The 15,785-nt window shown below is 36.8% G+C and overlaps 1 protein-coding gene across 1 annotated transcript in view; it reads left to right on the top strand.

Annotated features, from left to right (window-relative positions):
* ERBB4 (erb-b2 receptor tyrosine kinase 4) overlaps positions 1-15,785 on the top strand; it is an 823,165-nt gene that overhangs the window by 603,999 nt on the left and 203,381 nt on the right. Inside the window, exons 15-16 of the mRNA XM_084891653.1 lie at positions 1,033-1,187; positions 8,226-8,270. Of these exons, the coding sequence (XP_084747779.1) occupies positions 1,033-1,187; positions 8,226-8,270 (200 nt within the window). The remainder of the gene's footprint in view (positions 1-1,032; positions 1,188-8,225; positions 8,271-15,785) is intronic.

Below are 15,785 nucleotides of genomic sequence, written 5' to 3'. Positions count from 1 at the left end.
TCCTAAGACAATAGGATGTTCAAAAAGAACACCTACAAGTGGATTTCCAGCAAGTGATATCATTTCAAAGAGCTGAACGTGAGCATATGGGCCTGTCTTAAGAAAATAGCATTTTTTAATCAAAATATTCTCAAAATGATTAGAGGATATATTACTTTATTTCTTGCAGGTTTCCTCCAGCACCAAATGCAAATTAGATTATGTAAAATCATTAGAAGTTTAATATAGTTTTAAATTTTTACTTTTGCTATGATATTTAGGTATTTGTAATATATTTAATGCATATTATTAATGCTTACTAACATTCTACATATTATAAAATTATTGTATATTATAAACATAAATGTATGATATTAGTTTTATTTAAATTAATCATGCTTATATTAATTTTACTCCTAGTTAAGTTTCTCCATTAATTGTATTTATTTTATTATTATGAAGGTTTGGATATTTGACCATAAGAGTATGTCTTTCTATGGCTCTTAGTACTATTGTGCGATTTAGTAAAATCCTAAAAATGATCATGATATGGTTTTTAGCATTATCAGAAGCTGGTTTAACTTAGAAATTAACTTTTATTGGCCTACACTGCCTAATTTTTGATAATTCAGCCATATTAATTTTTAATATTTAGTGTACAAAATGTGATTGGACGACCAAAGGAGAGTTAACATCTTACTTTTATATGAAATTTGGTGTTGTGTAATTCCTACCATTTTATTTTCCAAATTAACTGTTTAGTGAGAAATCTCTCATATTTCCGGGGGAAAAGTGTTGTTATCAAATGTGGTTGGTCTTTAATATCACCATTAATAAATGACAGAAAGAAAATACTGCTGTTCTGGAAAGTCCTTGGAAAATGTTGCTGATCAAAAAGCTACAAGAGCTGCCTTCCCATTTTTATTGCTGAAAACGTTCCCAATTTCCTAGAGGCGGATTGGCCACCCACTCAAGTCTCAGTATCTAGGCAAACCCAATACATTTCAGGACAAATGGCATCTAGTTTTCTTTATTTTGTTTTTCACATTTCAGGGACCTGACAACTGTACAAAGTGCTCCCATTTTAAGGATGGCCCAAACTGTGTGGAAAAGTGCCCAGATGGCTTACAGGGGACAAACAGCTTCATTTTCAAGTATGCTGATGAGGACCGGGAGTGCCACCCATGCCACCCAAACTGCACTCAAGGGTAAGCACCGGCTGGCTGACAGGGACTCAGGCTTGCGTGCATTGCTAACCCAAAGGCCCACGCCCATCCTGCACCCCCTGACACAGGCTACAAAGTGTATAGTGCTGTCATCCAGAACTCTATTCCTCTTTATATTTAACATGTTGACTTTAAGAAAAGTCCTTTCTAAGAGAATGACTTAAGGAAGCAAATGTATACCCTTTGAAATATTCCCATTTAACCAGATCTGTTTTATTGCCGTCTTCATGAAGCGGTGTTGGGTGTACTTGGTATGCTATGTGAAGGTGCTTTCAAACTTACAGGAGATTGAAGTTATCAGAAAAGACAAGATAGTAACCATACTCATTATTTTAAATATATTTTATTGATTTTTACAGAGAGAAAGGGACAGGGATAGAGAGTTAGAAATATCGATGAGAGAGAAACATTGATCAGCTGCCTCCTGCACACCCCCTACTGGGGATGATCCTGCAGCCAAGGTATATGCCCTTGACCAGAATCAAACTGGGACCCTTACAGTCTGCAAGCTGATGCTCTATCCACTGAGCCAAACTTGTTTTGGCAGTAATCATACTTTTAAGATGTGTGCTTAGTAAATCTTTAGCAGAGGTTTTCTGTTTCTGTGTCTTTGCTGTTACAACCAGTTTAAAGTAAGGTTAGCTCTCTTTGGTAAAAACTGCCTTGGATTACTCCATCAACAAAATATAAGCAAAAGCAGTAGTGGCAGAAAAGAGGGGACCCTGGTAATGTTTGTTTTAATAGAATTATGACTGGTGTTTTTTTAAATAATTTTGTTACAGGTTAACCTATACCTGAGAAATTATTTTTTGTTTGATGTAAGACAATTCAAAAATGGGCACACATTTTTCTGTTTTTCAAAAAGATGTCATAAAGAAATAAAAAGTAGATTTATCTTTGATGCTGATAACAGTTGAATAACAAAGACATTTTCCAGAAAGAAGAACAGTACCGCACGATAATGGAAATAATGTCAGTTACCTATTTTTACCAAATCCCACCAACTATTTTTTCAACAAATCTATGCCAGTAAGCTGTTTTCTTTTCTTGTTCTTTCCTCCAGAATGTGGATAATTTTAGAGTTGAGAGCAGCTTCACATGCTCTCTCTCCTTTCTGTCCATAAAACCTCGTCTCTCTTGTGAGTGCCCAAGCCCATGTGCACACACATGTACAAACGCATCCGCTTGTTGAGAATCCTCTTGGTTACGCTATTTCTGCCAGGAAAGCATGAGATTCCGTAAAGAGGTTTTCTGCCCAATGAAGGGCTAGCTGCTGAGGGATACTGGGGAAGTGAGGCAGGCAGCATTCTCTTCTGCCAAGAGGGCATCCGTGTGCGGATGCTGCTGCGTGTCCTGCAGGTCAAGAAATCCATTTGAGTGGCTCTGTGACATGGCAGGTCCTCCAAGGTAGAGCCACATTGTGCCATTCAAGTTCAAACTCAGCTTGGAAGAGCTGTGCCGCTCCCTGGCTTGGATATAAGCACACAGGGTGAGGGCACTGAAGTAGTCACACGGACACTGTCCTTCCCGGAAACCAGAGGGAATAGACAGCTCCCCTTGTGAGGTTTGGCACTTGGAGAAACTACTGGGCCTGCTGGGGCAGAGGCACCAGCTACTGAAAAGGGAAAACTTTGCCGCTCAAAGCATCATCCACAAGAGGGTTTTATTGTTTTGTGCCTAAAATTAAACCAGTAAATTATTTAATATAACGTTGATGTCAACAGCTGTTGCCATTCAAAAAAAAAAGGCCTTTTGCTGTTTTTTTGTGAATCTAATTACAAGGAAGCCATTAGGGAAATGAAAGCGACATCACAGAGCCCCAGTCTGCGTGTGTCACCAGTGTGTCTTCCCTCAGCACCTTTTAAATCGGGATTATGCCATAAAAGAAAATGTATATCCTGGGCGGGGGGGAATAAGGAGAGACAATGAAGATATCGATTTGCTCCAACACCAAAAGGCGGATGTCTGCCAAAAGGGAGTAGGCAGGTGTAATGGAGAACTTCTCTGGCCAGATCACTGGAGGCCGCCCAGCAAATAGAAGCATGCTTTTCAGTTCATGGCCACAGAATGGTGGGGATGCAGAATTTGAATAGTATATCCCCTGGCCTCTTCCAAGGTACACGGATTCTGTAATGAGCGGCTGAAGGGTTTCTGATTTTGCTTTTATTTAGTTTGGGGCCTTTTGTTTGTTTCCCTCATAGCCTTCATAGGGTCCGGGTTCACTCCTTCACACAAGTGCTGTGGCCCCAGCCCCACAACAGAAGTTAGAAATGTCCCTGTCTCCTGAATCCCCTCTGGTCAGCACTTCTGGGGAGCACTGTGCTTTGAGATCTGCCTCTGAAGCAGCGGAGTGCTCTGCGCAGCCCTGAGAGATCGCAAGGGCAGTGGCATGATGGGACGAGTGACTATTGTTATTCCAAAACACATGTAATTACGACCCTGTTAGGAAGTGTGAGCTTGCCAGGCCAGCTTTAGAAAACAGCTTTTCTTTTCTCTGCCAATATTATGTCAGCTCGATCACTCAAGAACCAAGTTAATGGACACAGCCTTTCAAATCACTTGTTTTTTAAGAAGGAAACTTCTGCCTTTGAATACTATTTAATGGTTTTCTGAAAATGAAATGATGTTTAATACCTTGAAAGCACATGTACTGCTCTAAAGGTGCATTAGATAAATTGGCTCTAATAAGTTCTTTAGATACTTTTTTAAAAAGTAGGTTATCCATTTAGCACCTGTCAGGTTATTCTCACTAATATTCCTAGAGAAAAGAAAATAGGAATGTTGTCCCTTTTTGTTTGGACTAAAGGACGGTAGTTTAGCAGTCTTTTCTCATTAAACACCTGCTGGGCATCAGAGACAGTGAGTGATAGCCAGCTTCAGAGACAGGCAAGACAGCTCTGGACCACTAGGAAGACACAGCGCAGTGAATGCTCATTCTCAACGGTTTAAATCTGTCTTTTAGAGACTCTTGCCCACATTTTGAAACGATGAGCAAGAATTTAAATCTTAGAAATGATTTTCATATTTGAAATCAGCCAGTGAGAAATCTTTAAAGAGGACCTGTAAATTTACTATGCAATTAAATGACCATAAGGACAGGGATTATAGTTTCCTCACTAGCACCACTAGTCCAGGATAAATGTCAATTTAATTTGGTTTTTAGACATGGGCTGGGATATTTATTTTTCATAAGGGCATTTTTAAAAACAACTTTATTAAATGTCTGTTAATATTAGAAGCATGATTTTATATTACTAAATTTCTTCTATGTCTTACCCTTTATTGTCAATCCTTTTTTACATTTTTAGATTCCTTTAGTGAAATGACTTCTGTTGATAGAGAGGAGGAAAGACAGGGTGATGTGGAATTATTCTCTACACTATTTTAATGTTAATTTTTAAATATTCCTCCATTTTCATTTAAAAATTTGGAGATTTTGTGAAAATATATTAACTGATAAAGAATTTTAAAAAAAAATTCTCAACTATGTTGCTGGCAAATATCAAACAGCTGAATATTTGAAATTCCAGATATTTTATAATGTTACACTGATATTTCATAATTCCTCTTTCTGATATTTCCATGAGCGTTCTACTTTAGAACACTAATTTTGTTGAAAGTCATATTATTCCATATCTTATTCAGCCTCATACTTGAGATTTTTCATCAAAAAGTTTGTTTTCATTATTATGTGATCTTGCTGAATCAATACAAATTGTATGTGCTAAATAATTGTTTATAGAAAGTACAGAGTTGAAATAGAATATACATCTTTAAATGCACATTGACTTGTATTGAGAAAGGATTGTACCTCTTCAGTCATACCCTCATTCTTCTTTGCCTTCCATTGTTTCGTGTACCCTCAGCCTATAAACATGTTTAAATCTCAAATGTCCTGCACAAGTCTCTCAACAGACTTTTCTTTAGCACATGTCCCGTCCCCTCTTTCTCTCTCCTTCCTTTTCCTTACCTCTATCTTCAGTTAGCTTCTCAATTCACAGCAACCTGAATTCTAGTGAGCTCACAATGACAACTGAAATACACTCAGGAGTTCTTATTTTACTAGACCTCTCCTTGCATTTGACAATGATATCACCCTGTTTCCTGACGTTCACTTCTGATTGGGCTTCAAGGAAGCTGTAATTAATTCATTATACTTTATTATTTTCCCCCATGTGACATGAACTCACCGCATGTCATTTACTCACAAGTTACAGGAGTTCCTTGGGTTTCAGTCTCAATCGATACTTTTTTCACTTTATAGGTTCTTCTTCGAACATCTCATTCACTTACATGATTTCCATTTTCTCCTGTATGCTGTTTTAAAAGTGATTATTACACTGTGCTGTCGGCCTCCACCCCCACCCTCCAGTGACAGATTCATTTTCTAGCTGCTCAGGAACATCTCCTGCTGGATGATAGAGGAGCCACACTAGGCTCATTCACAAAACTGAAATCAGCAACTCCTCCTGCCCCAACACGACCAGGAAAACGATGATCCTCTTCTCACATTCTCTCACTAACGGTAGCACTAGTCTCAAAATTAGAAATGTAAGTCATTCTTAACTCTTTCTTCCCCTCTCATCATCAAGTCAGCCATTAACTTTTCTTTTTGCCCCCATACCTTCTTAGATTTTTTTTTTTAATCTGACCCTTTGCCTCTATCCTAGGTATCCTTTTCCTAATTTAGTCCATCATCTTTTGAACAGACTAAAAGAGTCTCTGTAACAAACATGTCTTCCTGGCTCCCAACTGACCCGTCTCCACAAAGATATCTATGTAAAACACATTCCAGCAATTTCGCTACTTCTTTAAACCTCTGGTGGTTTTTTATTATGCTTGTGCCTGAACAAATAGTCTTCCAATTCCGATTGCCGTCTCATGCTCTAGCTTCTACTTCTCCCTGTCCTATTGCCTCATCTGTCTCCTTCATTAAACTGTGAGCTCATTAAAAACAGGCAAATGTCTAACTTGTCTTTTATTTTCCCACCTCCAGGTCCTAAGATGGTAGGAATGCTGAGTAGGGATGCAATACAATTTTGTTTTGTTTTTAATGAGTGAATGATTTTTTGTTATTCGCACTTTCTCCTCAAGTTTAATTTCACGTGGAAATATTTTCCAAAGAGTATTATAAATTTACAGATTACAGCCCTAGCCAGTTTGGCTCAGTGGATGGAACACTGGCCTGTGGATCAAAGGGTCCTGGGTTCAATTCCAGTCAACGACACCTACCTCTGTTGCAGGCTCCTCCCAGGCCTGGGCCCTGGCCAGGGCACGGGCAGGAGGCAATGAATCAATGTGTTTCTCTCACATTTATATTTTGCTCTGCCTTTCTCTTTCTCTCTCTCTCAAAAAAATGATGAAAATTATCTTCAGATGAGGATTAAAAAAAAAAGAGATAGATTGCAAACAAACCATAGCTTTCAAATTCTCACTTGGAAGTAAGTAGGCTATTTATTTTCCAAAATGGCAATAGAATATATTTTAAAATAACATTTTGAAGAAAATGCAATAGGAACCTAGAAAAAAATAAGTTATTCAGAATTGAATAAAAAGAAATCATAATAAGACAATTTGGAAACTTTCTAAGTAGTTAATTTTCCATTTTTCAGGAAAGGTTGAATTACATATTATGATATTAATTCAAAACTATGTACTCTAGTTTATTTATTTGTATATTAAAAAACTTTTTATAATGTATTTCCCATATATCTGTATGTTTAAAAATGTCTGACCTCTCAAAAACAATCCTGAAAACAAAAACAAACCAATTCCAATTTTTACCTAGTCTGAGTGTTATAACATAGTTTTGAAACAAAAACATAGTGACATACTTATTTTTTGGGCATAGTATTATAATAATAGTTCACCTATGTTTAGTTGTTTAAAAACATAATGGATAGTCTGGCCTTATGCATGATACATTTTTATCCATGATATAGTGATTTTAACTTCTTTTTCTGTTTAAGAAATTTTAGTTTGGAAAAAGTCATTTTCATTACCACTGAATTAGACAGTTCTATAAATCATAGCTGTATGAGGAATCTTGATGCACTGGAGCTATATGTCTTTGATGTGGAAAAACAGAAAAGAAAAGCAATTTAAGTACATTGGAAGTTGGAAGAAGAATATTTCTAGAATACATAAAAATGAAATTATGGGGGCTTTCCATCTGACTTTTGTGTACTTATATTATTTCACTTACTAGTAAATGTTAATCTCAGTGGACTTTTAGTTACCTGAGTCTAACCGTATCCATTTCCTTGGAGATAATTAATTTATTTGTTATTGTTTACATTAAATATTTTGGCAGTTTAAAACCAGTTTTTGTTTGCCTGCTATGGCACTGCTCTTTTAAAAAAAAAAGAGTGTCAAGATAAACCGCAGTATGGTGAAACCAGTTCATTTGCTTTTTAAATGAATTCATGTTTAAAGATAAGTATGTTATAAAGACAGTCACAGCCAAGGAATGGAATAATGTGATTATGTAAAGTATCTATGAGACTAGCATTAAAGAATGTTAACTCACTTTCTGCCAAAATCAATCTTTAATGGGTATTAAGCATCAAGTCATTATATTATATTCAATAGTCTATGTTTCCTTTTTTTTATTGATTTTGTGTTTACTTAAATTGAAGAGCTTATAGAAAAAAGCATATGCATAAAACCAATTATAGCCATGGAAATACCAAGTTATTCATCAAGACATATAATCATGATTGATGCAAATGGATAGAAAGTCTTAGAAATTAGCAATATGTGTTTGGAAACTACCCACAAAATACAGCATAATGTCCTTTTCTGTGGATATATTTCGTTGCATTCCACTTGGGTGGTATTTGCAATTTATTCCTGTGTATCCATGCAGCAATAATATCCTCATTGCCTTTACATTCATGGTGTTCCAAAATTGCCTAATAACTATAATTAAGAATTTTGCACAATAGGTATTTATCGTATTGATTTTTTTTTAAATGACTAATGTTTTCCTTGTATTTTTAAAATTTGGATCTTCTGCAGGTGCATAGGCTCAAGTATTGAAGACTGCATCGGCCTGATGGATAGGTACTTGGTGTGCTTGCTTCCCATGTTCTTCCTGCAGGCTCCATGTGTGAGCACTGGTGCATGTGTGTGCATGTCACTGTGAATGGAGAATGACGTTTTCTGTTCTGTAATTGCCTGCAGGTGTAGCGGTCCCACTAGTCATGACTGCATTTACTACCCTTGGACGGGCCATTCCACTTTACCACAACATGCTAGGTAACATCGACCATGTTTCCATTTTGTCACTCAAATTATCCCAGGGATCATGGATGAAAAGTACTAACCAGCTGGGTGAAATTTATAATGTGTTCAATTCGGGAATTAGGAAGACATATTACACTTTACTTTTCAAGCCACCTTTCTTAACTCTTATCACTTCATTGATTATGACTTCAAATCCAAATTAGTAATATAATCATTCTAAATTTTATACAATTAAACAAAATTTTGAATGAAGCTAGCACTTTTAGACAACAGTTCATTCCTAATTCTGTAGATGAGCTAAAAATATTTTAAGGGAGGAATTTGCAAAAGTTGATGTATTTTTATAAGATGTTTGCTATTTGATTCAGTTTCTGATTTTATATTATTTTGAACTGATTGGTATATGCTCTAGGTATCAGACTTACCATAGATGAAAGGCAATAAAGAAAATATTTTGTGAAGGTCAAAGTTCAAGTTGGAATTTAAAAACGAAATGTGTCACTCACACACATACAAAACATAAGTATGAATGTAGTTGCTTGATTCAGAATCAACCCAAACTGGAAATTACTCACATGTTCTTCAGTTATGGTATATCCATACGTACATTGTAACTCAGCAATAGAAAGGATGTAACTGCTTACATATCTCAAACATGAATGGATCTCATAAACATTACTCTAAAAAAAAGAAGCTATACTTAAAAGAACACATATTGTATGATTCTATTTATATGGCATTCTGAAAAAGGCAAATTATAGGACAGAAAATCGATCAGTGTTCCCAAAGGCTGGGCAGTGAGGCATAAGGTTGACTACAAAAGGGAATGAGGAGATCCAGGGCATCATGGAACTGTTCCGCATCGCGATAGTAGTGACGGTTGCACGAATACATGTGCTTGTCAAAAGTCATAGTCCAGTACATTAGAAAAGATGAATTTTACTGTATATAAATGATAGCTTGATAAATTTGACATTTAAAACTCATATATAGGAAAATAGTAATTTCACAATGTTATGTAGGAATATTGTTTGCTTTCTTTATGAAGCATTTGTTATATTTTTTGGAAGAGAAAAATTATAATTTGCTAAATTACAATTAGCAAAATGAGAGTTTGGGATGACTTCATGATTTTTAAAGCAACCGTCGTGCTGAAATATAGCATATATAGTGTAAAAGTATATCAACATGAGTGTAAATCTTAGTGAATTTCTTCAAATGCAACATTGGTATAACCGCCAGGCAGATCGAGAAAAAACACAATAGGATCAGAACCGGAAACCCTTTTGTGCCCCATGGCATTAACACAGAAGGGAAGTTTCCCTGTTTCCATACTTTCTGTAACTTATATTAATTGAGTCATTGTACTCTTTATATCTGGCTTTTCCCCCCTACATATTATATTTATGAGATTTATTTATGTCATTACATTTAGTCATAGTGTTTAGATTTTAATCATTTTTAAAGCAATCAAATAAGCGATATGTCAATAGTGTTATTTTTAATGAAATAAATAGACAATTAAGTTCTAAAAAGAATGTACATGGTAGACTCTGGCGATTTATACAATAGTGGCACTTTGGCACTTGGGCACAATAAAGACTGGTTTGTAACAGTTGTTTAGAGCAAGGGCAAAATTTTGAAGAAACAGAAGTCAACACACATGAGAGAGAGAAAGAAAGAGGAGGGGAGAAGAACAGGATGAGAGAGAGGGGAGAGAGAGAGAGAGAGAGAAAGAACCTTCTATCCCTAGGTCCAAATAAAAGTTTTATAAGTCAAAGTTTGTTTTAGATTTGAATGGACCTATATTCATGAAATAATTTTTTCTCCTTTAGTCTTTGAGTCTCTTTACTGTACCTTTAAGGGTGATTTCTTTCATATTTGTTTTAATCATTTTTAAAATAATTATTTCAACCATCTAATGAGAGGCCGGGTAGTATGGTGATGAAGTGTGCTATCTTTGGGATCAGACTTTTGGAGGTCAAAGCCAGGCTCTCCATTTTTTAGATATATGACCTTGGGTAAGTCCCTTAATTTATCTGAGCCTCACTTTCTTCATATATAAAATAGTAATATTAATATAGTTCATAAATTGGGTGTGAAGATTGAATGAGTCCATAGAACAGTGCCTGGCTCAGATAAATCACTCAGTATGTGTTATTTATTATTTGTCTATAGATCAAGGATTTTTAATGTTGGGGATGGGGAAAACACCTCCCAGGGAGAGGAGGGAAGTTACTCAAAGTAACCCGGGTAACTTTTCTCTATTCCTCTGATGGTCCTTTGAAGGAAGGGAAGTGATTTCTTTCTCACTGGCATGAGAGCTACAGGTACCAATGCAGTAGGTCATAGGCATCTACAAAGACTGAGAAAGTCTAAAGCCATAGTGATTGATCACTTGAGGCTTTCAATGCCATGTGAGGTTGTATAACTCAAAATCAGAGTGTATTGTCAACACACAAAACATAAAAACTTTAGAGAATATTTATAAAAGTGCATTTGGGTTTATTTATGCCAAACTGGTGACATGTCAGGAAGCAAAACCTCAAATGCTCTGGAGAATGACAGTTTCACAGTAGTGCCTTTTCTTTGTTTTCTTTATTGATTATGGTATTATATATGTGACCTTACCCCCCCCCCCCCCCAAAGCCCCCTTCCCCCTCTCATGCCCTCTCATACATCTGGATTTAAGGAGGGAACATGAGGAAGATTACATGAAGATGGGAGAAAGCCAGTTACAGGATAGTTAACAAGATTGTTTGCTCCCCTAAGGGTGGCCAAGCCTTCCAGGGGTCTGAAAAAGAGGTTTGCCCTGGCATTTCTGTGGTGAGTTACCCTACATGCACAAGCACAATGGGCAGGACTTGCTTAAGGCTAAGGTAAAACTTATATAGGTTTGGGGCACTACCACCCATGACCACCCACCACCTTCCCCATTAAGAATTTATGATCAGATCAACCTGTAAGGTTACTTTTGGTCAGAGTTATCACAGAGCCACATTTTTTTTTTTTGTTCAAAATATCTTATTATTGACTTAATATTTCCAACATTCAAACAAAAGGGATTTGGTAGTTTTTTAATCCTATTACCTGCCTGGATTCCCAGGCCATCCCCTATAGTCTCAGATTAATGCACTTAATTCAGATTAGTTTTGACACAAATTGATAATCCAGGCAGCAGAGACTGGATAGTACAGTTCGTCCATCATTCCTGTGAAAAACATCACAGGATAAAGAGCAGATATAGAGCAGGGGTTCTTGAACATGAAAGCCTGGGTCCCAGTATTGGCTCTGCCAGATTTGGTGTCTACAAAATTAGATGATAATGGTAATTTTTAAATTGGGAATTGTTAAACCTAGTAAGATTGGTGCGAAGATTACTTGAGATGATGCACAGGATTGATTAGCTAGTATGTGGACCCTCATGACAGTTAAGTCTCTAATTGGAATACTAGAAAAAGGAATCTTTTTGAAAATTTTATGAGGTTGTGTTCTGTTAATTCATATATATATACTAGAGACCTGGTGCACAACATTCATGCATTGGTGTGTGGGGACTCTGGTGGGGATATGTCCCTGAGCCTGGCCCGTATCCTCTCACAGTCTAGGACCTCTCAGGGGATGCCCGCTTGTTGGCAGGCAGATATCCCTCTCTCAGTCTGGGGCTCTCGCAGTCTGGGACCCCTTGCTTTTTACCGCCCGCCTGCAGAGGAGGCAGAAATGCTCCTGCCCCCACCACTGCACTTGCCAGCCATCAACCAGGCTACTGGCTGAGCTGTGCTCCCCCTGTGGGAGCACACTGACCACCAGGAGGCAGCTCCTGCATTGAGCATCTGCCCCCTGGTGGTCAGTGCGCATCATAGCAACTGGTCGTTCTGCCGTTTGGTCAATTCGCATGTTAGGGTTTATTATATAGGATGTCAGTACGACATTAACCCAATAATTTAATGGCTACAGAATTGACATGTTAAATTTCTCAGATTTTTAGCATTTCAGTTTTGTATGAGACTTTTAAATATAATGATTTCAAAGAATTCATGACAGGGAGCCAACTGTTCCTTTTAGAAAACTCTGGATATATTTAATTAATACCTGTCTGAAAATGTAATACCTGGTTTAGTCTTAAATGTAAAGCAGTGTGACTCTGTTCTTTGATTCCCTTGGCTTGTCAGCATGGACTTGTCAGAGGCTATTTATAAGGCAGTTTGGAATTTGTAGGAAAGGTTTGGATTGTGCACTCCGGAGGGGTGTTTATGACCGTGGGGAATTTTGGCGCAGGTTGAATGAAAACTGAAAGTAACAACCATCGCCTTTTCAGGTCTTTAATGTTGCAGTAAATGTTTACTGCTCTGAAACAGGGTGGGTATACATTTAATTGAAAGCGGGGAGCTACTCAAGTAATATTTCAGGTAATTTGCCTTTTTATAAATTCCATGATGGTTTTTAAAAAAGCTTTTGTCTTCATTCGAGTGGATCTTCTATATAGGCTGGACAAAAAGCATGATAGAAAATAATAGCTTTACGTTTCATAAATGATGTTGTGACTGGAAGATTATCCAAACGCCTGGTTGTCTTCTTAGTCAAATAAGGATTTTAGTCACAGGAAATTTCCTTGAGCGTGTCAGGGTGGCTGTTTTGAAATGCTGAGTTCATACTCCCTCCTGCCCCTCTAGGCTGGATGCTGTTTCTTAAACCAGCAGGGAAAAAAAATTGGAGATTTAAATGAAAACAGGTGAAATGTTTCCAATCTTGATAGACTTTCATTTTCTAAGGAGTGTTATTCTTTCCCAAGCTTGCAATTTGTGGATTGGTCCTCCACACTCCATTTGCTTTCCAGGCTACTGCTGGAATTTCTTCCAGAAAGATTGGGTAGTATAGGACAGAATGTGGTTGTTTCTTTGCATGCAGCCTCCTAGCATATACTACTTGCAGTGAAAATAATACTTGATATTTTAGAACTTCTCCATGCTTTCCTTATCTGCATTATATGCCCGAGAAATAGAATTTATATTTGATGTGCTTCTTCGATGTGCCTCCTTTTCCATCAGGAATCTTATGAAGAAATATGTTCAACAAGTCCTTGTTATTATGTTTAGGTGCTATCTATTTCAGCTTGTACAATGCTCTTTTTATATAATTCTGGTAGAACAAAGCATTTAGAAAAACAAAACAAAACATTAGATTCTATTCTAATTTAGTTTCTTTGGCAAATATACACTGAGTGGCCAGATTACATGATTTCTGAACGCATAACGATCTGGACACCCAGTTTATATATTAGAGGCCTGGCGCATGAATTCGTGCACGGGTGGGGTCCGGCCAGGTTGGCCAGGGGAGGGGACATGGGTGGTTGGGCCGGTTTGCCTGCTGGTCGAACTCCTGTTCGAGGGAACAATTTGATCCAAAATTTAAACTAATATATATATTTTTTTAATTCATGACAGAAATTATAAAAACTACTAGGTATATGTTCAAGTATTTTTATCTGGCTTATCAGCGCCAAGTCAATTAATCTAGATGTTTCACAATATGAAAGAGGTCACTGAATTCAGTTTAATTCTCCCAGTCTTACATGGGCAGATATTTGAAACGTTTTGTATTCCTGTCGCATTTTAATGCCTTTGTCACATTTTTACTTTATGGCAGAGTGGTTATTACCCAAGAGGTCATATAACAGTTTATCTTTTAGCAGTATGACCCTTGTGTGATGTATGAGAGAGACAAATGGCATCATCTGTTTCCTTTGTTTGTTTTGGCCTCATAACTTATGTCCAAATCGAATGGCCAAAATGGCCTAGAGATGGTTTGCCGAGATGAGCGGCAGTTGTGTTATGCCCCCTAACTCCAATAAATAAAACACACAGGCTTTTTATTATAAGTCTGTGCTCATGCCGCCACATTCTGTACATTAAATTCACTTTTGAATTAGAGTGTGAAGAGGTAAAGGAAAGTGTGTGTTTCTTCTTCTCAGCTGTTTTGTGTTCCACACTTTCAGTACTCATACAGAATTATCAAAGAATTATAAGGCAAGAGTAAAAAATCTCAGCTCAGTTGTTCATTACTCTTCAGACAGTTAAAGTAGTTACTTTAAACCAAAGTATTTAGTGGCACAGAGTTGTGTACCTGGTCCTTATGGTGATATCAATGATGAGAGAGAATCATGCATCTGCTATATCCCATATGCCCCACCCTGGGGACTGAGCCTACAACCCAGGTACATGCCCTTGTGTAGAATCAATCCTGGGACCCTCCAGTTTGTGGGCCAATGCTCTACCCACTCTGCTCCAAACCTGCTCTGTTCAATGTGGTGACCATTAGCCACATGTGATCATCGAGCCCTTTATCTTGATTGAAGCTGCTGTAATTGTAAAAGGTACCCCGCATTTATAAGACATACAGTACTTTGAAAAAGGGAATACAAAATATCTCATTAAGCTTTTGGTGTATTGATTATATGTCAAAATTGTGGAAATATTGGGTTAAATAACATTTTGTGCTCATGAATTTTATCTATTTTTTTTAAAACATACCTACTAGAATATCTTAAATAACATACTGGCTTGCATCATGTCTCTGTTAAACAGCATTGCTCTAGAGTGGTCATCATGGAACTTTGAATACCCACTCTTTCTAATGAAAATATTTTCATCACACACACCTCTGCAATTATATAAGTAGAATTGATGATCGATATTTAAAAATATGAAATAAAAGTTTAATGTAAATATAAATTACAATACTTATTTTTTGCTTCCCCACCTAGAAGGTCTCAGATTTTGATTCTAGCCATATATGACTGGAGAGGCAGTAGGCCTTTTCCCTATGAATGATATTCTGGCAACAGTTTTACACAAAGAATTGGGGAGGAAATGCTTTTGCATATTCACAGAAGGGTGTTAATTTTGCATCTTCAATAGGTGACAGATGGAATGACTCAGATCCAGCCAAGAAAAAACATCTGTTTGCCTAAACCCATTGTCTATACCTATGCATTTATATGTCCACATGGATTTTTCACAAGAGAACACTAAAATATGATCATTTGAGTCTGCATTTAGAATTTCTGGCTTTGTCTACAGTTTAAATTAAAAATTACTTAAATATTTGGAATTATATTGTACAGACTCTCTTAAAATTGCTTTTTGTAGCCAATATCTCTATTAAAATATTTTAAGTATTTATATGTCATAAAAAGCACTCTATAGCAATATTTCTTAAATATAGGTCAAAGTTTCTTTTGTTAGTTTTCTACATACATATATACATATACATATACATATACGCATATTCATGCACATATACATATATGTATGCGTATGCATTTATGTATAC

This window comes from Pipistrellus hanaki, assembly GCF_964339955.1.
Source record: "Pipistrellus hanaki genome assembly, chromosome: 8".
Taxonomy (NCBI): Eukaryota; Metazoa; Chordata; class Mammalia; order Chiroptera; family Vespertilionidae; genus Pipistrellus; species Pipistrellus hanaki.
Note: the sequence above shows the minus strand (reverse complement) of the source record. Positions and strands in the feature narration are given on the sequence as shown.